This window comes from Giraffa tippelskirchi, chromosome 1 (assembly GCF_054371585.1).
Source record: "Giraffa tippelskirchi isolate mGirTip1 chromosome 1, T2T-mGirTip1v1.2.pri, whole genome shotgun sequence".
Classification (NCBI taxonomy): domain Eukaryota; kingdom Metazoa; phylum Chordata; class Mammalia; order Artiodactyla; family Giraffidae; genus Giraffa; species Giraffa tippelskirchi.
In genome coordinates this window covers 156,869,641-156,893,057 of record NC_137275.1, presented here as the reverse complement: position 1 = coordinate 156,893,057, position 23,417 = coordinate 156,869,641, and the positions used below count along the sequence as shown (strand labels likewise).

The 23,417-nt window shown below is 36.6% G+C and overlaps 1 protein-coding gene across 23 annotated transcripts in view; it reads left to right on the top strand.

The window, feature by feature from the left end:
- Positions 1–23,417, top strand: part of KDM4C (lysine demethylase 4C) — a 435,647-nt gene that overhangs the window by 249,732 nt on the left and 162,498 nt on the right. For 21 of the 23 annotated variants that reach the window (XR_014056674.1, XR_014056681.1, XR_014056693.1 and 18 more), the window contains 3 exons: positions 543–724; positions 2,358–2,571; positions 4,462–4,538. Coding sequence is in view for 10 of the 23 variants with exons in the window: in XM_081500458.1 (XP_081356584.1) it covers positions 543–724; positions 2,358–2,571; positions 4,462–4,538 (473 nt within the window). In the remaining 13 variants the exon portion in view is untranslated. The remainder of the gene's footprint in view (positions 1–542; positions 725–2,357; positions 2,572–4,461; positions 4,539–23,417) is intronic. The other 2 variants (XR_014056740.1, XR_014056744.1) reach the window with 1 other exon arrangement.

Genomic DNA, 23,417 nt, shown 5'->3' with positions numbered 1-23,417 from the left:
TGGACTACAGCCTACCAGGCTCTGCTGTCCATGGAATTTTCCAGGCAAGAGTACTGGAGTGGGTTGCCATTGCCTTCTCTGGTATGGATGTGAGAGTTGGACTATAAAGAAAGCTGAGTGCTGAAGAATTGATGCTTTTGAGCTGTGGTGTTGGAGAAGACTCTTGAGAGTCCCTTGGACTGCAAGGAGATCCAGCCAGTCCATCCTAAAGGAGATCAGTCCTGGGTGTTCATTGGAAGGACTGATGTTGAAGCTGAAATCCAATACTTTGGCCACCTCATGTGAAGAGCTGACTCATTTCAAAAGACCCTGATACTGGGAAAGATTGAGGGCAGGAGCAGAAGGGGATGGCAGAGGATGAGATGGTTGGATGGCATTACTGACTCAATGGACATGGGTTTGGATAGACTCCGGCAGTTGGTGATGGACAGGGAGGCCTGGCATGCTGCAGTTCACAGGGTCACAAAGAGTCAGACACAACTGAGTGACTGAACTGAACTGAACTGATCCTACTCACTGTGTTTTCATGCCCTTTCTTTCAGAGTTGCCTGAGGTTCCATCAATTGAGGAGGAAGTGGAAGAAACCGAGTCTTGGGCAAAGCCTCTGGTTCACCTTTGGCAGACGAAGTCCCCAAACTTTGTGGCCGAGCAAGAGTATAACACAGCCATGGGCAGAATGGAGCCACACTGCGCCATCTGTGCCCTGCTTATGCCCTACTACAAGGTAGCTGGCGGGAGGGTCCCTGCCCACGTTTCCTTTCACTGCAGCACTTTCTGTGTGGCTGTAAAAACACAGGTGAATCCTTGTACAGTTAGTATGCACATGATGAAGAAGACATTAGTTCTTCTGTAGCTAATAACCATCATAGAGCAGCAAACAGAATTCCTGCGTGCCCCTTGAGAGACTTTTCTTTAACAGTGCTTTATCATTTTTGAATGTCTTAATTTATTTCAGTCAACGGTTAATTCCAACCTTTCTTTCTACCCACTTCACCAAGAAACACAGACCTTAAAGATTCAAAATAGTAGAAGCTTGCAGAGAGAGAACTTAGACCTAGTCTCTGCTTTATGTTTGAAAATATTACTCTCAATCATATAAATGTCAGCTCTGGGCCCACATTTGAAATATCTGTCTTCATCTTTCCATGTATAACATGCAAAAGACACAGCAGGACTCAATGCAAACCAAATTGTCCAGTTCATCCCCATCAGCCAGCTATTCATGGTATTATTTTCAGATGTCATGTCATATATGTTATGCCAAAAGCATCTTAGATCACAGAGGGCCACATTCTTCAGCACTAACACAAACAAAATGATCTTTAGGAATCTGGTAAGGGTAGAACTAATAGGTCCATTTTATGATGCAATATATTATAAAGTACATTGATGTGATTATTTTGTTCTGGGTTATATTTTCACTAATAGAATCAAATATTTTATTCAAGATTACATTGTTCTTAAAGTTCCACATGAAATAATTTTGTTCAGACATTTCAGAGCATAAAAATGTGTAACGTGCCACATTCTCAGAACTTGGTAAATAGAGGAAGTAGTTCATTCATTCATCTTTGAATGTAACATTAGGGAGTGATTAACTTTATTTTTATTTCCCATTTATCATTAAATTTCTATGTTTTCTCAAAAAATTTACCTTTGTTTTTATTCTTATTTCTGTATCATAATCTACCTGCATATTTCCCTAATGATTAAAAAAATTCCAACTAAAAGTATAAGATTTGGGGAAATTTATTAACATAAGGTCTCTGGGGATAAGATAGTTCATTAATTATATTCAAATAAACACTGAATATCTTATCTTTTGATGAGAGATGACAATTTTGTTTGCATACTATGCCTTGTTATCTAATGTCATTTGCTAGATCTTTCTGTCTTGATGTTTTAAAACTTTGTGATGAGACAAAAGACTTCAAAAACTCTCTAAATATTGTCATACAAATTAAAACTGAGGTCTTTGAAGATTCTCCTTCAGGTGTAACTAGGTAAGATTCTTCAGTAAATGAAATCTGATCTATTAACCTAATACAAATAAAGAAGCAAGAAAAGTTCATCGGAAGGATCATTGGTTCTCATGAACTTTGTCTATAAGAACATAATTTTTGTAGCTCATTCCTTTCTGTAACAGTGGATGTACAGAATCTCCTCTTGTTCCTTCAGCTTAGCTTCTGGATGGGAACCTGGAGAGCCGAGCTGATAGTTGGGGGACAAGGACAAGAAGAAACAATGCAGAAGTGGAAAATCAGTAAATGAAATAGCTGTTTGTGGATGTGTCCAAAGCAAGTGATCTGAGCTCTTCTCTGTGTTTTTTGCTCATTTGCAAATATTGTGTTTTTCAGCCAGATAGCAGCAATGAAGAAAATGATTCTAGATGGGAGACAAAATTAGATGAAGTGGTGACTTCAGGAGGAAAGACTAAGCCCCTCATTCCAGAGATGTGTTTTATTTATAGTGAAGAAAATATAGAATATTCTCCACCTAACGCCTTCCTGGAAGAGGATGGAACAAGCCTTCTGATTTCCTGTGCAAAGTGCCGCGTACGGGTTCATGCAAGTAAATGAGTCTATCAGTCATTAATCACTGGCTTTTTAGTGCTTCACATAGTCTTTCTTTCTCACCCGTTTGCACCCTGTCAAATCTATCACCATGAACTGGTGGGATCATTAATGATTAGATCATTCTTCATCATATTTCTTCTAATGAAAGTATGAAAGGTGTAATCGTCCTTTCTTCTATTTTATGTGGTATCAGTGGAGAACAGGTCTGATAGTTTGTTTGTTTGGGGTCCCCATGTGGAGTCATCATGGGACTCCTTTCACATGCTTGAATTTTACATAAGATACAGTTTATAAAACCTTAATTTTAGTCTCTTAGGTTGATTCATCACTATTTTCTTTTGTAAGTTTTAAAAAGAATGAGTATTCTTTTGGTGATTTGGGGAATTGCTGTTAAATTTAATTACTGAGTTAAAATTTTATTCTTTGTAAGAGGAGGGAGATCTTCATTGCCTTTCGGGGGAAACAGTCCTTCGAGTAGTTTTCCCCCAGGACTGAGATGGTTAGGCTCTATACCTATCTCAATTTGTTATTTTTATATAATTGCTTTAGTGGCAAATACATTTTTATAGATTAATCTATTATCTAAACCCTCTAAAATGTATAAAATGGATCTGTTATACATTGCAATTATATTTTAAAGCATTTTAATATTCAAGCTCTTACCAAGTCACATGTTTTATTAACATTCCTGTGTATGGTGTGAGTCTGTCAGTATGGTATGAATGATTTATAATATATGTATTACCTTCTGTATTTACCCCACAGTAATACCAGTCTTATATTAAGGTTGAAATTGCCTGGCTATCAAGCATTTATTTATTAGATACTTTCAGCTTCCCCAAGGGATTTGAACATGTGTTTGAAATATAATTATATAAAACTTCTTATTTACTTCATCAATCTGTAAGACACTCAATACACACATACACACACACGTCTTCACTCTACACGGTTATATGTATATGAGAGGCACAGCATCATTTTACAAACAAGTTAGGATTTAATCTTGACTCCAGAATGCACTAACTGTGCAACTTAGCCATAATATTTTATGAACATGTGCTTGAACTAAACATTTTATGATCTTGGTTAACTATTACAGGCTTTTCTTTGGGTAATTACATTTCTGTTATTTTCCCTTCCCAAGTTAAATTTTATAGAAATTTGATATTAAAAATTCTTTTAATTATACTCATTTAAATCTTTCAAAGCCCTGTTTTTTTCAGGAAGCCAGGGTAACACATGTTTGTTGGAACCATATAATTGCTACATATATCATGTTTTTACATCATCAGCCATCTCTTTAAATTGTTGAGTCAGGCATGTACTGAATAGACAAATAAAATTGAACATATCTCTTGTGTATCCTTTGTCCCTATCACTGAAATTAAAGCTAATTAAATATAATTTTTGAAGTATAGTTTTAAATTACATTAATTCTATGCATATAACTTTATGTTCAGAAATATTATGTCAAAGTTTATTTACTGTACCATTTTAAAACTTTTCCAAACTTTGCTTCATGAATTGCAGGTTACTTTGAAATATGTTTTATATGAGTAAAGGACTAGACCTGAAAGTTTAGAAATTTTATTATTGCCCATTCAAGTATTATCATTAGTATTCTTTATGATAACTGGTGTGAGCACTGGTAACTGTTAAGATGCATACTCTCATGCTTCCTGGCAGTGATATCCTGTTAGGTATAAGGTGTGAGAACCAGAAGTGTCTCTGAGCCAGCCTTGTTTATGTTTTGTCCTAAGCAATGAGAATCAAAAATGGTATGGTAGGCTGTTGCTCTGATTTTATTTATTGAGAGCTAAAATGTGTCATATTGTCAAAATACAAAAGGCTTATTTAATGGGTCCATACTATTATTTTGTAGGTTGTTATGGAATCCCTTCTCATGAGATCTGTGATGGATGGCTATGTGCCCGGTGCAAAAGAAATGCATGGACAGCAGTAAGTGGCTTATTCATTCCATCCATTGTGGGTCTGTTTAAATCTAGTGGTACATGTACTTTTGTGTGCAGTTCCACACTTGCCTGTTTTTCTAGTCTTCTCTTTCCAAATCATCCTACTGAGTATCTCTATATCCACTGTGGAAATGCTAAATACATTTCTAGGCATCACCCTCTGCTCAGGAACCTACAGAGACTAGCAGTTTATTAGAGCATGTCCAAAGTACTGCTTCACGTTCTTTCCCAGCTCGGTTTTGCAGTTCTAGAAAATAAGTATTCTGAGTGACAGTGAAGATGGGAATCTCTAGGGACCTCTGAGGAAACCATGCTCATTCACAACTATTCCACTAGCATGAGCTCTTCCCTGTTTATTCATTTATACATTCATACTTGAGCAAATTTTAAAGTGTTCTGTGCTAAGCATTGCTGTGAACTTGAGACAGAAACTACAACAAATTATTCCCTGTTTGGGAAACACAGATTTCCCTTAACCTAAACTGTTTTCCCTGAAGACACTAAAAACTTTAGCTACACCCAAGCGTTGCACTCCATTCCATTAATCTACCAATTCACTCATTTTACAGTTTGATTATGTGTTACCTTAATTTTTCTTAGAAATTCTCTTTCAAGAGGTATCAGAACATTGTTGAAGGTGGAGACCGGTCATATCTCAAGACTGTATTCTTGATCTCAAAACAGATGCTCAGCTTCATTTTAATTATAATAGTAGCCTTTGCTTTATTCCTTAGTGATCTCTAATGACAATGGATTAGATTTCCTTGCAGCCAAAGTTAAAACCCTGAGGCTCAATGTAAGGACCATGCTTTGCATGATGAAAATTTATGTCATGATTATATATGTTTAGCTCTCAGTGTAGAAATAGACATATGGTAACTATAAATTAAAGGCATCTGTAAAAATGACTTTCTGTATGATTTTATTGCTGGCATTCACTTTGGATAGTAAGGGGAAAGCAGGGAAAAATATGGACCATCTTTATAGTCTAAATAATATGATTTATGTGATGTTAGAGGTAATATCTACAACTTAAGAATTCTTTCCATTAGTGGCCCCAGATAACATTTTGATACTTCGTTTGGTTGATCATTATAACAAAAACTGTATAACTGCACAGCATTTTTAAAACAGCCAGGAAGTCCTGCTGTAATATATATATTCAGCTCTTGTTTACCATGCTGGTTCTATTCCTATTATATGAGCCAAAGCAAAGTCTTGTAGAGTTAGTTTTATTGATGATGTTTCCTCATTCACCCTGAAGTGTAGATTTAGAATTTAGAGCTACTCTGATTCAGTTCACCAAGGCATGAAGAATTCTCTGTTCCATCTGCAGTTACTGCTTGGCTCCCATGCTCACACACCGAGCAGTCCTGTTACCCCAAGGTACCATTGTCCTTTGCATGGCAGAGCCAGGGCTAGGCCTCAGTCAGCCACCCTGATTCCAAGGCTGCTTCTTATCAATTATGTCGTTTTCCTTTAGCATGTCTTCAGAAGGAAATACTTAGATTAATCACTCTCTGCAACTGATTTAAAGCATCTTTCTATTAATCTTAACCTCTCTGTGCTCTGAGAAAATACAGTGTGCCTTTTGTATTTTAATATTGACACCATGTAAATCTCTCTTAATTTGCGATAAAGACAGGAGCTCTTGAATACAACTTTGCATTGATTTTTTTAGACCTACATAATTTCTTAGCTCTAATTGGAAATGATCTAAATTCACAGTGGGCCAATTATTATTATTATTATTTTTCAGTTTATCCATTTTGAGTGAACTTTGTCCATGAAGCTCTATTTCTAAATTTTCCTCTTGAGAAATAATTGAATTTCATTTTAAGCATTGCAGAGAAGTAACTGATAATATTTTAGCTTTAACACCCTTATTTAGTATGGCATTGAGTGTTGCAATATTTACGTTTTACTAAACACTTAAGTATGATTCTTTGAATTTTGTGGCTGGATTGATTGCATTTGGGAAGTACACTTAGACTTGTCTTCTTAGGAATCTATCTCACACTGTCAGTTTTAGGTTCCAGAGGAGCACTGGACCTCCTTTTGGATGGAAGCTCTAAAAGAACCTAATGGAAATCTAACAGTATGGCTGAAGTCAAATGATATTTCAATGCTGGCTTTTATTTCACTAACTGATTACTAAGTGTTTCCTGGGATTTTCTGTTTTAAACATAGTTTGTGAAAGTACGGCTTATTCATCATGAATACAAAAGACTCCAGTAGCATATTTTGCTTGAGATATATGTTTACACAGCAAATGTGATTGTTTCAGTTAATTATATTTCCTTTAATGATTATTGCTTTGAAAATCTTATAGGTAAGAAGAGGGTACCTGAAACACCTTATATTTATTTTCATAAGGTGTGTATTAGAATCATATGAGGTAGTTCTATTTTTTAAAGATCAAAAAATAAAAATTAAAGATTAAAAAGAGCACCTGTTAATGGGTAAATGGATAAAGAAAAGTGTATCTATACACACACATATGAACACATTCACACATGCACACATGTGTACAATGATTGTTATTCAGCCATAAAAAAGGAAGGAAATTCTCTTGTTTTGTTACAACTTGGGTGAACCTGGAGGGTGTTACGATAAGTGGAATAAGTCAGAAAAAGACAAATACTGTAAGCTTTCATTTACATGTGGAATAAAAAAAAAAGCAAAGCAACAACAACAGAAATACAAACCTGAACTCATACAGAGCATAGATTGGTAATTGCCATGGGCTGGGGGAATGCGGGGAATGAGTGAAGGTGTCAAAGAGTACACACTTCAGTTACAAATACATTCTGAGGGTGTAATGTACAGCATGGTGACTATAGTTAACAGTGCTTTATTAGATACTTGAAAGTTGCCAAGAAAGTAGATCTTAAATGTTCTCACCACACGTACACACACACACAAAGGTATTTAATGTGAGGTGATGGATATGATAACTAACCTTATTATGGTAATGATTTCTCAATATAGAGATATATCATGTTATCACATTGTACAACTTAAACTTATACAATAAGTCAATTATATTCAGTAAAACAGGAAAAAAAGAGGGAAACTATAATAGTAACTATATCATATAAGTAAGTATCAATTATTTATACTTTTGAAGTAAAGGCACCATAAGGTTTATTTCAGCAAATCCAGGCCATAAATAAATGAATAACTAGCTAACTAACTGAAGTCATACATTAACAGGTAGGTGGCCTTGGTAGTTGCGGATGTGCACAAGGCTGGAATTAGTGTTCACAGACCAGCTGTCTTTTTATTTACCAATTCTAAGGAGTGGAAGTCACTGTGGGCCAAACTGCCCTGCTAGCTTTTCAGTAACTGAAGACCAGAACTTTGTCTCATTTCTCTATAATACTCCTGATACCTGGTGTAGTGTTGGATCATTTCTGAACTTATCTGCGATTTTCAGCGTTCTCACCATTTCTAGAAGTCTTGGTTTAGTCCTGAGTGTATTTGATTTTGCTACTTTTTTTTTTTTACTTTATCCACTTATATCAATTAAAATGAGAAACAAAAGGCTATATTGCAGCCTTAACTGTATGTAGTAGAGAAAGAGATGACTTACAAATTTTGAATTACACCCTAACTTGAATTTTAGAATCCTGGCTCTATGCCCAAATTCAAGTGAAACGAAATGAAACAGTTGAGAAATTCCCCAAATACCTGTCTTTTGTGACATAAGCTCTCATAGTTCTAATTAAATATCATTGCTCTGTGCCTGTTTGTCTTATTTCAGTACTGCTCAGATAAATAGACCTGTATGAAAGCTATACATGCATTTATGTAATAAATGTTACAATTATGTAATAAATGTTAAGCTTATAACCCAGCTTTATTAGAATGTTTTATTTTCAGCTCTGTTTTGTTTCCAGCTCTTTTGTGACTATGTGATTCATTTTGGAGCAGTTTGTACTCCTTCATTATAGTAGCATTTTAGAGCATATTCTAAACATTACCAAGTTCTGTTTTTAGGTGTTGAATGTCAACACCCTGATTCTGGAATGTGTTTCTAGTTATTTTGAGTCTTAATTTGTATCTAATTACTTTTGACCTAAATCACTAGAGTTTATGTCTAATCTGTTTATCAGTTTCCATTTTATAATGACTAAGTTACTGCTAATTAAAAACATAATATAATATTCACGCTGTAAAAATGTTGAATATGTATTGCTTTCTTTCAAGTTTTTTCCCTCCACCATTTTCTTTTTTATTCCTACTTTGAAAAATTGTTTTTAATTCTGAGTATTTCTGTGAAACTCTGTATTAGAGCTTCACTCTGTGTTAGAGCTTCACTGTGGAAAGCTCTGTGTTAGAGCTTCACTTCTAATTATGAAGGAGGATGTTACTTAAATATATGGATTGAACTGATAACCTGAATACTTTTATCCTAAACAGTAATAATTCATGTGCTTAATACTCTCTAAAGTATTAAGAGGTAGTATGCTAATAACCACAGAAGGATTTTTCTATGCTATCTTCTAAAGGATTTGTATTATTGAATTCTAAAGAACAAAATATAAGCAGGTTAAGAGGTTAAACTTTAGGGATAGTATAGCTCTTTGGTGGTTGTTTCTCTCCAGGAAATTTGGGTGTTTCTTTTGAGGTAGGGGGAATGTGAGGTTTTGTTTTAGTGGTGTAAATGGGAGTGGAAATTGCATGGGAAGATTGATAATTTATATCATGGAAAGTTGTGTCATACTCAGGTTTATGACTTTGACAAATCGTGAGTTGTCAATCTTCTCTCCATGGTAGCTTTTAGCCAGTGCTATAGTTTTTCAATGTCAGTGAAAACTTCCAGTGTCTTTTGTGCTATGTCTTACTAGGGAGCTTTTTAAATTACCTTATATAATTCTTTCAGGGCAAGGCAGGGTAGACATAGTAGCTCACATACCTGTAATCTAAAATCTTAATTAGAGGAAGATTTAAAAGCAATGTAATGAGAAGGTTCGATTAGAGACAACTATCTAAGGCCTCTTCTGACCCTGAAATCCTTTGATTCTGTGTTGTTTTGTATTTCCATTTTGCTTTAATTAGTTTCCTTACGAATTGGGCACCTTCATGAAATCTAAATTTATTTCTGTACTTCTTAACCTGGTCAGAGGTGATGAGTTACAGAAAAGTACAGGAGTAGAAGTGACATTGGCAATTATTGGCTGTATCAGTGTAATTTTTATATGCTCAAGGAAACTTTCATTTTTTAAAAAAAATGACTTCAAGGCCGTACTGTAATTTTATCTACCTGATGTTCAGGAATCCATGGCAATATGCATTATCCTCTGGATTTCTTTTTATTTCAATATATCCCTTTACTCTTAATTTAGAAGAATTCATTTAAATATTTTTATTTGAACATAATACAGCAGAATACACAGTTGCATATTATATCCTTGAATAGATATTGCCATACTATGAAAAGATAGATTTTGAAATGAACAAGTTAAAAAAAAACACTTAAAAAAATTCTTTATAGTGAAATAATAAACTAGGTTGCTATTGTTTAGTCATTTAGTCATGTCCAATTCTTTGCAACCCTATATAATTAGGGCTTCCCTATCCAGGATGTACTCTGGGCTTCCCTGTCCTTCAGTGTCTCCTGGAGTTTACTCAAACCCATGTCCATTGAGTCGGTGACGTCATCCAACCATCTCATCCTCTGTCACCTCCTCCTCCTCCTGCCCTCAATCTTTCCCAGCATCAGGGTCTTTTCCAGTGAGTTGGCTCTTCGCGTCAGGTAGCTAAGGTACTGGAACTTCAGCTTCAGCATCAGTCCTTCCAATGAATATCAAATAATATCCTTTAGGATGGACTGGTTTGATCTCTTTGCTGTCCAAGGGACTCTCAAGAGTCCTCTCCAACACCACAGTTCAAAAGCATCACTTCTTCAGGGCTCAGTCTTCTTAATGGTCTAACTCTTACCTCTGTACATGACCAATGGAAAAACCATAGCCTTGACTCTGTGGACCTTTGTCATGCAATCTTGACTCCATCTTGTGCTTCACCCAGCCAAGAATTTTGCTTGGTATACTCTGCATATAAATTAAATAAGTAGGTGACAATATACAGCCTTGATGTACTCCCCTCCCAATTTTGAACCAGTCTTTTGTTCCATGTCTGGTTCTAACTATTGCTTCTTGATCTGTATACAGGTTTCTCAGGAGACAGGTAAGGTGGTCTGTTATACCTATGTCTTTAATAATTTTCCATAGATTATTGTAATCCAGACAGTCAAAAGCTTTATTGTAGTCAGTGAAGCAGAAGTAGATGTTTTTCTGAAATTCCCTTACTTTTTCTGTGATCCAGTGGATGTTGGCAATTTGATCTCTGGTTCCTCTGCCTTTTCTAAATCAAGCTTGTACACCTGGAAGTTCTTGGTTCATGTCCTGTTGAAGCCTAGCTTGAAGGATTTTGAGCATTACCTTGCTAACATGTGAAATGACCTCTACTGTATGGCGGATTGAATATTCTTTGGCCTTGCCGTTCTTGGGATTGGAATGAAAACTGACCTTTTCCAGTGCTATGGTCACTGCTGAGTTTCCAAATTTGCTGGCACATTGAGTGCAGCACTTCAGCAGCATCATTTTTTAGGATTTGAAATAGCTTATCTGGGATTCCATCACCCTCACTAGCTTTGTTCGTGGCAGTGCTTCTTAAGGCTCAATTGACTTCACCCTCCAGGATGTCTGGCTCTAGGTGAGTGATCACACCATCGTGGTTATCCGGATCACTAAGACCTTCTTGTACAGTATTTCTGGGTATGCTTGTCACACATTTATTATTTATTTGAGAGCATTTATTATTCTCCATACAATAACAAAGTTGCATGGTATATGTATAACAAGCATAGATAGCATTCTGCTTTTTTTTCTTCAAAATGGTTTTAAGAAATCAAAAAAGTAAATATGAAATAAGTTTTCACCTTGGTCACATTATCTATTCACTTTATTTTGCTTATTTATTTGTTTTTTAATGGACTAAAAGATATGAGCAAGCTGTACCTTGATGATTATTTGGTATTAGCATTTTCTTTCCTCTTACAAAGAGTGGAATATGCAATTACAGTGATTAAAAACATTTTAGTGTCTTTATTTATTCTTATTGCTTGACTGTAAATAAGTGGCATCTATAGACTGAGTAATGGTTGCCATTCATCCCTCCAAGGCTTAGACATAGCTGTTGTTTTGGCTTTTGAAAGAAAGTGAAGTGTTTTCTCTTCGTGAGTCATAATCACAAAGTTAAAATATGGAAGTACCTGAGGTAATGGTCTTTAAACCACCCACCCCATAATGTTGCTAAAGCTTGTGAACTAAAAAAAAAGTCTGTTTCACTTGTTCAAAAGTATTTATTTATCTGAATTCTTAATCTTGGAATATACCATAGTCTTAAATCTCAACTATTAAGGCTCAGGTAAAAATGATTAACTTCTTGGAAAGTTGGTAACTCATCTTTGGGACCCATGAAGTCCCCCTGTTAAATCTGAAGGCAGTGCTTTCTTTTCTTTCTCTCTGACATGGGAGTTCTCTTAGGGTAGTGATCATTAAAGAAAATATATGTAGTTGAGAATTATCTTACCGTATTCCATAATACAACCATTATTTCTCCTGTCCAACTCCTTAGATAAGATTAGTGTTGTAGGAACTTAACCTGACAGTCCAGTGATTGACTCCATGCTCCCAACGCAGGGAACATGGGTTCAATCCCTGGTTGGGAAACTAAGATCCCACATGCCACACAGCACTGCCAAATAAAGATAAAATGTTGGTACTGATAATAGATGTTAGAATTGCCAATCATTTGGCTCTTAGAAGTCTTGTGTTTAAAAAAAAAAGTAGTTCCATTTAAAATTTTTTGATTTACTAACTCAGAATAGTTGTTGATTTAAATATAATCTACTCTAAGTAGCAAGGATACTAGCTTCCAATTTTCCTAGCTTCCAAAAAACTTAATGCTGACAGAGACTATACATTTCTTCGTCTATCTCAGAAGTCTCATTTTACAGATACTAAGTCAGGGGTTTGAGAGAGTAAGTCCTTTGCCCAGGCTTTCCATTCTATATGGTAAGAGAGTCCAGACTCATGGCAGTACTCATGCCTCTAGATTTCCAGGCCCAGAATCTTTTTTTTTTTCCTCAGTTGCTTGTTTTTAGAGTGGAAAGAAGGCTGAATAACTGACCTAATTTTGAACCATGTATTTGAATGATTTCAGTTTGTTTACTTGGAAAATAAAGTCAACACTAATAGTGTATTTATTTGATCATATACTTAGTATGGAATAATTAGTGTTACTGGGCAGTTGAGCAGAGCAGTGCCCTGACTCTTTCATATTGACTCTAGTTTCAGCCTGGAGGCCATTTTCGAGAGTTGAATGATTTCCTGGATCTAGTTTCCCAGGTGACAACTGAGTTGACATTTTTCTTTAACAAAGAACTCTGAAGTAGCTTTGTAGATTGGAGCCATTGATTTTTAGATCTTATTGGCTTATGGCCTTGAGAGATCATGGCAACACTCCTGCACCCTGTGATATGTTTTATGCTTTTTTTATTTTTATTTTTTCATTTCATGGACTACTGTCAAGACCACGTGGTGAGAGGCTGTCTTTGATCCTCACACATAGTAAAAACAGTGGGGGAAAAAAAAGAAAAGGAAGGCTGCGTTCTTGTTAGAGACCATGGCTCTGTGTAGCCAAGTATTCGCTTGTGCCATTGCTCCTCTCCAGTGAGGTGTCTCTGGAAGCTGCTAGCCAAACCACACTCTCACATTCGAGCTAGCACATATGAGTTCAGAATCACCTTCTGCCTCCGAGGGAGCCAGATTATTCTGAACAGCTGCAGACTTAAACCTTGGCTCACAAAGGCCAGAGTGGTAATAATTATTTTACTTTAACCGAACAGAACAGCACGTTGGAGGATATCAATTTTCTTGACACCATAGTTATGATGTGGAGGCTTTTCTGTTAGGGACTGCTTATAGACTAAAAAAGTCAACAATCTTTTTTCCCCCCCTTCCTGTTCATTCTTCTCCCTTTTGCTCAATAAACACTGTCCCTCCCTACCAACCCCCCCACCCGCCCGGTAATATAGAGAAAGAGAAGTCTACATAGCTTATTGTAACTGGAACTATATTCATAAATAGCTTCTTGATTGAGAACAAATGCCTCATTAATCTTAAGTGCTTCAACCAGAGAGTACAAGTAAAGTCAAGAAGAATAATGACTGACATTATGGGGAGCATAGCATACTGTACTGCACACCAGGATGTGCATGCCCCGAGGTCACTGGGCTGCACAGTGCATCTCCTTAGCAATGAGGAAAGAGATCCTCAGGAAGCATGGAGCGGGAAAAATGCCTTGCACGCATTTCTCATGAATGGCAAAAACTAGTCCAGTGGCAGGATGAAGGAATGATGTATTTTGCTATTTGTTACTGAAAGTCGTGGTGGGAAGAAAGAATAAACCAGCTGGATTTTTACTTGAAAGCCAAGTGTTGTATAATTTTAAGTACTTTACTCAGGATCCTGGAAATACTATTATGTAAATACCGTGAAGTTCCATGTAGATTACTTTGGCCAGTCTTAAATTATTGGAGGACTTCTTCCTAACATTTCACCATTGTGTGCCTAGTCTTCTATCAGATAGGTGCTCTGCAAACTTCAAGGTAATTTTTACACTGTGGTAAGGAATTGGCATCAGAAAGAAAAAAGATGGAAAGGATGTAATTTGAAACGTAGAGTTCTTCCATAATTGTCCTTTCGTACAAATGGCTATATGCTTGTATTTTAATAGTTAAAATGTAGTGAGATCCTTGTCCCCTCCCAGCGTGTCCACATCCTAATCCCTGGATCCTGTATGTTACACTGCATGAAAAGGGAATTATGGAAGCAGATGGCATTAAGGTTGCTGACCAACTGACTTTACCATAGGGATATTATTCTGTTTACCTGGGTGCATGCCGTGTAGTCAGAAGGGTCCTATAAGTGAGGAAGAGGGGGACAGAAAAGGGAAGAGTGATGTGATGTGAGAAGTGCTTGGCCTGCTCTGGCTGGCTTTAGAGGTAGAGAAGGAGGGCCAAGGACCAGGCACACAGGCTCCCTTTAAAGCTGGAGAGGGCAAAGAAACAGATTCTCCCCGAGAGCTTCCAGAAGGGAGTGACCTGGCTGACACCTTGATTCTAGCCCAGTGAGACCCATTTTGGAATTCTGACCTACTGAACTTTGTGTTGTTTTAAGTCATTGCGTTTGAGGTAATTTGTTATTGCAGTAATAGAGAACTAAAGGGTGTATAATAGACAGCCTTTTGAAACACTCTTAACTGTGCGGCATTCCACTAGGTATGTTGTATTTTCAGTGTCAGCTTTCTCTGACTACCTTCTGTGTCTCTAGCCCACATCCTCTGGTTCCGGGCCTCCAGTAATCCTTTCACCTCACTGTGACACATGATTCAGTGAAGCTCTCAGTTTTTCGCAGTCTCTCCCTCCTGTCCTATCGTTACTTCCGTTTAGCCTGCTATGTTTCTTTGCACATACTCTCAGCTCTCTTGCCACTCTATGACTTTGTTACTCTACCTTGGTATAACTCAGCCCTGGTAAATTCAACTCTCTACTCTGTACCTGCACCCCGTAGCTGAATGGCTATGAAGAAACACCCAATATGCAGATTGCTCTTGCTTTCAGTTGTAATTGGAGGTAGGTCTTCACTGGTGTGGGTAATTCATGTTGCATTCTCATCATCCATTCTCTCTACCCCTCTCTTGGCTGACTGGTTCATATCTTCATATTTCGTCCATCCTCACCCTCACCTCATCAAGTCTCTTCATATTCATAGAGAAATGGGAAGACAGCAGTAGAGACCTTAAGGTTTCAACCTGCTTCATATCTATAACATCTCTGCTTCTCTCTGACAGCATCCCCTCTTTTATACACAGGATCATAATTCCAGTAATTTACCCTTTCTCACCCACATCTCTTCTCCAGATGATTCTCATTATCATCCACACAAGCTGTTATTTTTTCCATCTTCATGTAAACCAAAAAGCCCTCTCTTTCTTCCTACTAGCTCCACCCTATTTCTCTATGCCTCTGTAAATACAGTAAAACTCCTGAAAGGCTTATCTTTATTCACTCTCTCCAATTCTTCTCCCCCATTTCTTTCTTAAATTTATTTCAGTCATAGATTTTGCCCTGTGTTTCCTTTGACACTTCTGTTGACCACTGCTTCCTGTTTGAAGCAGTCTTCAGTTGACCTGTAGGATCCTGCCCTCCTGCTTTTCCTCTTCACTGATCACTTCCTCTCACTCCCCAGAGTTCAAAATGTGGGCTTCTTTTCCACACTAATCCATCTGGTCATCTCATCCCATCTCATAGCTTTAATAGTTATAAACAGCATCTAGTCATTGGTGGCTTGGACATTTCTATGTCCAGCTCAGTCTCATCTACATGGCCAACTTTATGACAGCATCTCCTGTCACATGTCCATCAGCTCAAATTCACCCTATCCTGAACTGAATTCCAGATCTTCTTCTGTAGCCTTCCTCATTTCCAGACCTTCTAGCTGCTGAGGCCAAAAACTTTAGAGTTAGACTTGATGCTTTCTTTTTCTCACACTCCACATCTGTCTGACAGTAAATCTTATCTTGTCTACTTTTAAAATGAATCTTGAATCCTGGCCACTTCTTAGTCACCTCAGCTGACATAATACAAACTTAATCTACTCATTAACTCTTCCTGGATATGGTGGTAATCTGCTAGCTTCTCTTCTCACTTCTACCCTTGAACCACTATTGTCTGCTGTCAACACAGCAGTTGGGATTTAACATGTAAGTTAACATTTAACATATTAACATTTAACAGTTAACATGTAAGTCAGGTTATGTCCTTGCCGTACTGAGACTGTCCAGTGGCTTCAAGCTACTGCCTTTTATCAAGGCCTGTGAAGCTTTTGAAGGGCTTCCTAGGTGGTGCAATGGTAAAGAATTTGCCTGCCAATGCAGAAGATGTGAGTTCAATCCTAAGTCAGAAAGATCCCCTGGAGGAGGAAATGACAATCTGCTTTACTATCTTTGCCTGGAAAATTCCACGGACAGAGGAGCCTGGCAGGCTACAGTCCATGGGATCACAGAGTCAGATATGACTGAGTGACTGAGCACAATGTAGCTTTATCAGATTTTCTTCCTGTTACTTACTAACAACCTTTCCTATTAGAAAAGGCTGTCTGCTGCCAACACCTTTCCCTAGAGAACTCCATGGCCCACTCTCATGATGCTTAACATCCTCTACCATATAAATAATCTACTGATTTGGTGTGCGTGCTCTTCCAGCCAGAGTGTATCTTTCATAGCTTTTGCCCAGTGTCTAGGACATAACATGGAGATTAACCAATATTTGTTGATTATGTTTTCACTTATAATACAAATTAGGTGTGAGCATCTAAGTTGGGAAACTCACTTGTTTGTATAAAATTCATTGGAGCCTGTGAAATTTCCTTTCAGGAGATTACTGCAAGAAAGTTTTTCATTCATTCATTTCATTCATTCAATTTCCTAATCACTCAGAATTCATGCCAGCCCTGTCCTACATGAGATACCAACCTCTCTCCAACCCTGATAAATGAGCCCCATCTTCAGAAATAGTTCTTCCATGTTTTGTTGATCAGCATTTTGTAAGCTAGTTTTCCGTTAATGTGATTAATTACTCTTTGTTTTCCCAGCTTAGACAGCCCTATTTTATGGTTTTGTACTTCTGTTATGAACATGTCAGATAAATAAGGGTGTGGGAAGGTACTTCAGTCTTGTAATTTTTCTATAGAACTGAAAATTGGCTTTAGTGTCACTTATGGATATGTCAGCTAAAATGAGAGTTCCTTACGAGGCAGCTTGAGAATGTTGGTATTGGCATTTCTTTAACTGATGTTTTATAGAAGAGCTATTGGAACATGATTTCCCTCTAGGACAAATAATGAACGACTGTGATAGTCATATTCTAACAGTGCCCTTCCCACCATTGTTGTGTCAGCACTTTGATTATAAACACTCTTTTTCATGGTTTAATAACTGAGCTGTACAGAAGCCACTCCATATTATAAATTGATACACTCTCTGTTCATCTCAGCGGTGATTTTTTTATGAAACCAAAATTTAAAAGTACCTTGGTATTGCTAAAAGGGGATTTTGTGAATGGTATTAGGTGAGGGAAAAGGATCTAAGCAGGAAAGGTGCAACATCAGAATATGATCTGAAGCTATACTTTTTCATCCAGCTTTTAACTGCTCTTGTGTGGGGTACACAACAGAAGAGCTTTTTCAGTGCTGTACTTGGGAGGCAGGAGGAGCAGCCACTATTGGAGTAATCATTTTGCAACAGAAATTTCAGCCTTTTTTGGTTTTGTTTCAGGAAACATTAGTTGACTGGCAATATATCTGTATCTGTATAATAGTGAATCATTTTACAATGGGTGTTATTGTTCCTAGGAAAGCCATGGTGATAAACGTTAGCTAAAACAGGGCTGTCAGTGAGCATTCACTGTGGAATTGTATTTATTTATTTTGTTTTGCAAGGCTAAACAATTTTAGTATCTTTTCAGGTTAGGTTGAAAAGAAGTTTGGGTACACTAAAAGCCTAGTAGAAATAATAGATGCCCATTTAAAATATTCATTTAAGTAAAAAAAAAAGAAAAAAAGTAGGGAATTTTAAATTACACATATTTGATGGAAAAAGTTTTAATTTCTTTGTGTGTCTGTGGGTTTTCTTTTTTTTCTTTTTAATGTAAAAGTAGTAAGTATTGTTAGGAAAGTTTCCCATTCCCATCACTCTCAAATTATCAAATCTCATTGTTAATAAAAAACTACCCATACTGTTTTGTCATTCAGCCTTTCAGATATTTTCTGTGCATAAACTAATATTGTATTTTGTTGCTCTTGAGAGACCCAAATGGTGTCACAGTATATTTAATGTCTTAGTGTTTTCATTTAATATTACATTGTATAACTTTTAATAACTAAGTACTAAGTAATTGTTGGATTTGCCATATGTTGTTCATCACTATTTTAAATTTTAAACCTGAAGCTAATTAAAAAATTCAGACATTACAAATAAATCTAAGTAACTGACCATTCCAGCTCCTCCCAGAGGTAACTGTTTTCTCTATTATTAACAGAAATGAAATAATAGTCATTGTACATTTCTACTTCTGCATAGATATAAATGTTTACCTAAGGTAGATTCCAAGAAGGTGGCTTGCTTGTCATAATTTATGTGGACTTAAAACTTTGATTGATAATGCCAAATTCTTTTCCAAAGTCGCTGTTACAACTCACATACCCCCAAAACTATGGATTTCCTGATTTAAAAATCTGAGGCTAATGCTCATTATTTAATTTCTCATTTCCTTTATTCTTGAAATTGGGTATCCTTTTGTGTATTTATTGGCAATGAAGATTCTTTGAATCTTTTGCCTGTTTTTCAAAAGGGTAGTTTTTTAAAAATTATTTTTTGGATAATAATCTTTGTTTTATATTGGAAAATTTTTAATTGTTTTATGTTTATTTAGTATTTTATCCTTTATAATTTTAAAACTTTGATAAAGTCAAAATTTATCTCTTCTACCTGCCTTTTGTTTTTTTAAATTTTATATTAACAAGCCGTTTATCCTAAATTCATCAATATATTTGCCTACAATTTATTTTACTAGTTCTGTTTTTGAGCATAATTTATTTTATATTAACCCATTTTAGGTGTTCTTCATTCCTTCCTGCCACTTCTGGTTCAGCCTGGTGTCATTTTCCTTCATTTGGAAGATTTTTTTTTTTTTTAGCAGTTGTATAGTGTGAATTCTTAGGAGACAAATCCTCTTAGATTTTTGTCTCTATGAGATTATTTTTATCTTTATTTTCAAAGGATATTTTCCGTGGAAATAGAATTCTAGTTTGCCAGCTTTTTTCTTTCAATATTTTATGGATATTGTTTCATTGCCATTTGCTGCCAATGTTTCTGGTTAGATTTCAGATGGAATTCATATGCTTGTTTACTGAATATGTCTTTTTTTTCTTCTGCTTTTAAGATATGTTCTTCATATTTGGTTTTCAGAGTTTTGACTGTTAAGTATTTAGGTATGTTTCCTTTGTATTCATCTGCTTGCAGTTTGCTAGGCATCTTGATTCTGTGGATGTCTTTTATCAGCTTTGGAAAGTTCTCTGCCATTATCTCTCCAAGTATATATATTTTTTCATCTATTCTCACTGCCCTCTTCTTTTTGGAATCCAATTATGAGTAAATTGAATAGGTTGTTATTTTCTCTTTGTTGCTGCTGTTTAGTTGCTAAGTTGTGTCTGACTCTTTTTCAACCCCATCCAGTAGTTCTAATATCTTGTTTGTCTCTCTTCTGATTTTATTGATTACTTTCTTGATCTTGTTGTATTTTCTTGCTTTTAGTACACCTTGTACCCTTTTTGATTGTGTGGTGAATATTTTGTCTGTAGCAAATGAAGTAAATATTTCTAGAAAGAGGGTGCCCCTTTGTCAGACTTTTAGAGTAGAAGTGAAGTCAACCTGATTGTACCTGAGTAGGGTCTGAGCTGTATTCTATCTTTTGTTTGATTCAGTCCACTCTTATGTCAGGTGTTTGGAGGTGGGATCAGGACCTTGCTTTCAACAGTGTCTGTTTTCTGGGCACTATTAAGGGCTCTAGCATTTATTTGTCTGGTTTCCACAGCTGAGTTGGCATCTTTTAAAAATATGGGAAATTTCCCTTTGGTTTAGAGCAGCGGCCTGAATTTGGGGTTATGGGAGAGTTTTCTCTCCAGTTCTTCTTTTTGCATTTTATATTGCAAGAGAATTATTAATGACAAATCCATATTTTATTCCCTGCTAAATTACTATACCTAGATCATCTACTGGCAATATTATATTTAAGTAGCCTGGAACCACAATTAACCTTTCACACAGTTGACCACTGCTATTGTGTGTTTATGAAATGCATTACATTTATTAACTCATTTAGGGAAGTAGTATTTTTTCCTCTTTTATAGGTGAAATATGTAAAGCAGAGGAAGTAGGTAAGTAACTAGCCAGAGGTCATACCAGTAGTAAATGGTAGAACTATGATTTGAACCTTGGCCATCTGCATTTTGTTAAACACCAGGATGTGGCTGGCTCTCTAGTTTAACTATTCTTCTTCTCAGTTAAATTAGATTCATTTAGCCTGAAGTTTGATGGCACAGACTAACTAAAATATTGCTTTTGCGTAAAATGGTATCATTTTTGAAGGTGAAGTGGAGATAAATTTACCAATTTATTCTCATACCAATGAGAAGTTTGATTATTAGCTACATTAGTAAAACAAATGGGAACACAGATCATTATGTAATATATGCTGCTTGATAACAGTTTTTTATGATATGAGTTCTTTTGAGGTGATTAGTAAAATGAAATCTTATTTATAGCAATTAGGAAATGGGGAGTTGGTTATGCCCTTTGCCTTTATTTTCTTCACAGTTTGGTTAAGTACAAACAGGTCTTCTCCCTTCTCAGTTGTGAGCTTCCCCATGGATGGAGGAGCCTGGTAGGCTACAGTCCATGGGGTCGCTAAGAGTTGGACATGACTAAGCAACTTCACTTTTACTTTTCCCTTTCATGCACTGGAAAAGGAAATGGCAACCCACTCCAGTATTCTTGCCTGGAGAATCCCAGGGATGGCGGAGCCTGGTGGGCTGCTGTCTATGGGGTCGCACAGAGTCGGACACGACTGAAGCGACTTAGCAGCAGCAGCAGGGCAAGCACAGTTCTCCTATTTATTTCGGCTCTCTACTTTGATGTCTTGTGCCTTGACTTGTACATAGGGCAGAAGATACTGGAGAGAAGGAGTGTGGACATGTGGTCAAGAAAGCCTGAGCTTAAACTCAGTTGCTCTTTTTGCTAGTTGGGCTTCCCTGGTGGCTCAGATGATATAGAACCTGAGCTGCAATGCAGAAGACATGGGTTTGATCTCTGGGTAAGGAAGATCCCCTAGAGAAGAAAATGGCAACCCAGACCAGTATCCTTACCTGGGGAGTTTCACAGATAGAGGAGCTTGGTGATCTACAATCCATGGCGTCACAGAGCCTCACACGTTTGAGTAACTAACACTAGGGGTTGGAAAATACAACCTGTGAATTCAGTCCAGCTCACTGCCTACTTTTCTAAATAACATTGTAATTGGGATACCACCACACCCATTTGATTACATATTGTCCTATAGTGGCAGAGTTTACTTGCAATAACTTCACAGTTATACAAAGCCCAAGTTAGTAAATATCTGGCCATTTACAGAAAAGTGTAAATCATCCTGGACTGGATAATTTTTAGGTACGTAATTCAATCTCTTGATTCTTAGTTTCCTGTGAAATTAGTGACTTAATAAGTTCTTGTTAAATAAGGGAGGTAAAGTACATGGTTTCTGGCATGTTTTTTGAAATGAATTAGGCCTTTAATATAGTCTCCATTCTTCTAATAGAAGACTTTTCATTATTGGTAACCAATTCAATGACTTAATGTCCTGATGGACACTATCACTTCCTACTTCCTCATTCAATTCTTTCATTGCATTTGAAGATGTTCAATACTTAATACAATTAGTATATTTGGTCGGTGCCAACCTTTCTGTATATCAGACATTGTAGAGATTCTTAAGAAAACTCAAGCTGATTTTCAAGCAATGGTTAACCTATTTAATTTTAGACTGACCAGTTTTCTTTTCTGATAATAAAGTATTATTTAAACAAAGAAAAGAAAGGTTAAAAATTGACCTGTCTGATATTGTCTTCTGCTGAGCTATTAACATAGGCATAGGCTGCTCTTGGAGGAGAAGCAAGGAAGGCTTCCTGGAGGAAATGATATTTTGGCAGAAACCTGAAGGATAAATAGGAGTAAACAAAGTAGAAGTGAAAATTGCTCAGTCGTGTCCAACTCTTTGCGACCCCATGGAATTCTCTAGGCCAGAATACTGGAGTGGGTAGCCTTTCCCTTCTCCAGGGGATCTTGCCAACCCAGAGATCGAACCCAGGTCTCCTGCATTGCAGGCGTTTTCTTTACCAGCTGAATAAGGAGGGAAGACCAAGAATACTGGAGTGGGTAGCCTATCCCTTCTCCAGTGGATCTTGCCAACCCAAGGAATCCAGCCTGGGTTTCCTGCATTGCAGGCAGATTCTTTACCAACTGAGCTATCAGGGAAGCCCTAGTTCAAATTAATTTACAAATGAATGACTTGACAAGTTGACATCTTTGTGTTTCTACCAGACCAGCTTGTTTGCCCTATGTGAGGAATAGTGAGTCAAAAAAAGAAAAATGGTATAACTGGATATGATTTTATTCTTTCCTAGTTATTTTTTTCAAATTAAGTGAATTAAACAGAAACCATGGTATCATAATATCATGTGGATCAAAATAGCTTTACTTGGCCACAGATTTTTTTTTGTCCTTTACTAAGAAATGATTTCTACTCAAGCAAATCATGGCAAAAATAACTCTGTGTTGAATCACTGTTTCTTAACTCCATGTTAAGCCAATGGAGCCTGAAGTTTTCTTTCCTTAGTACTCCCACCAGTATGTGAACACAGTCTTTGCAGTTTTGTGATGCTTTGATGATTTTCAGGATTTTTGCTCTGCCTCTTTTGCCGTATTTTCTCGTTTATTTAACAAATTCTTATGGAGAGTGCTCTCTCTATTGGGTGTTGTTATAAAGAGTCGTCTAACAAATTTCTACCAGCACTCACTGAGCTAACAGTTTAGTAAGACAGCAGAAGAAATTCAACAAATAGTTAACAGTAACAAAAGGGAAGTAACTGAGCAAGGGATTAGGAGACCCCTCCTTGAGGAA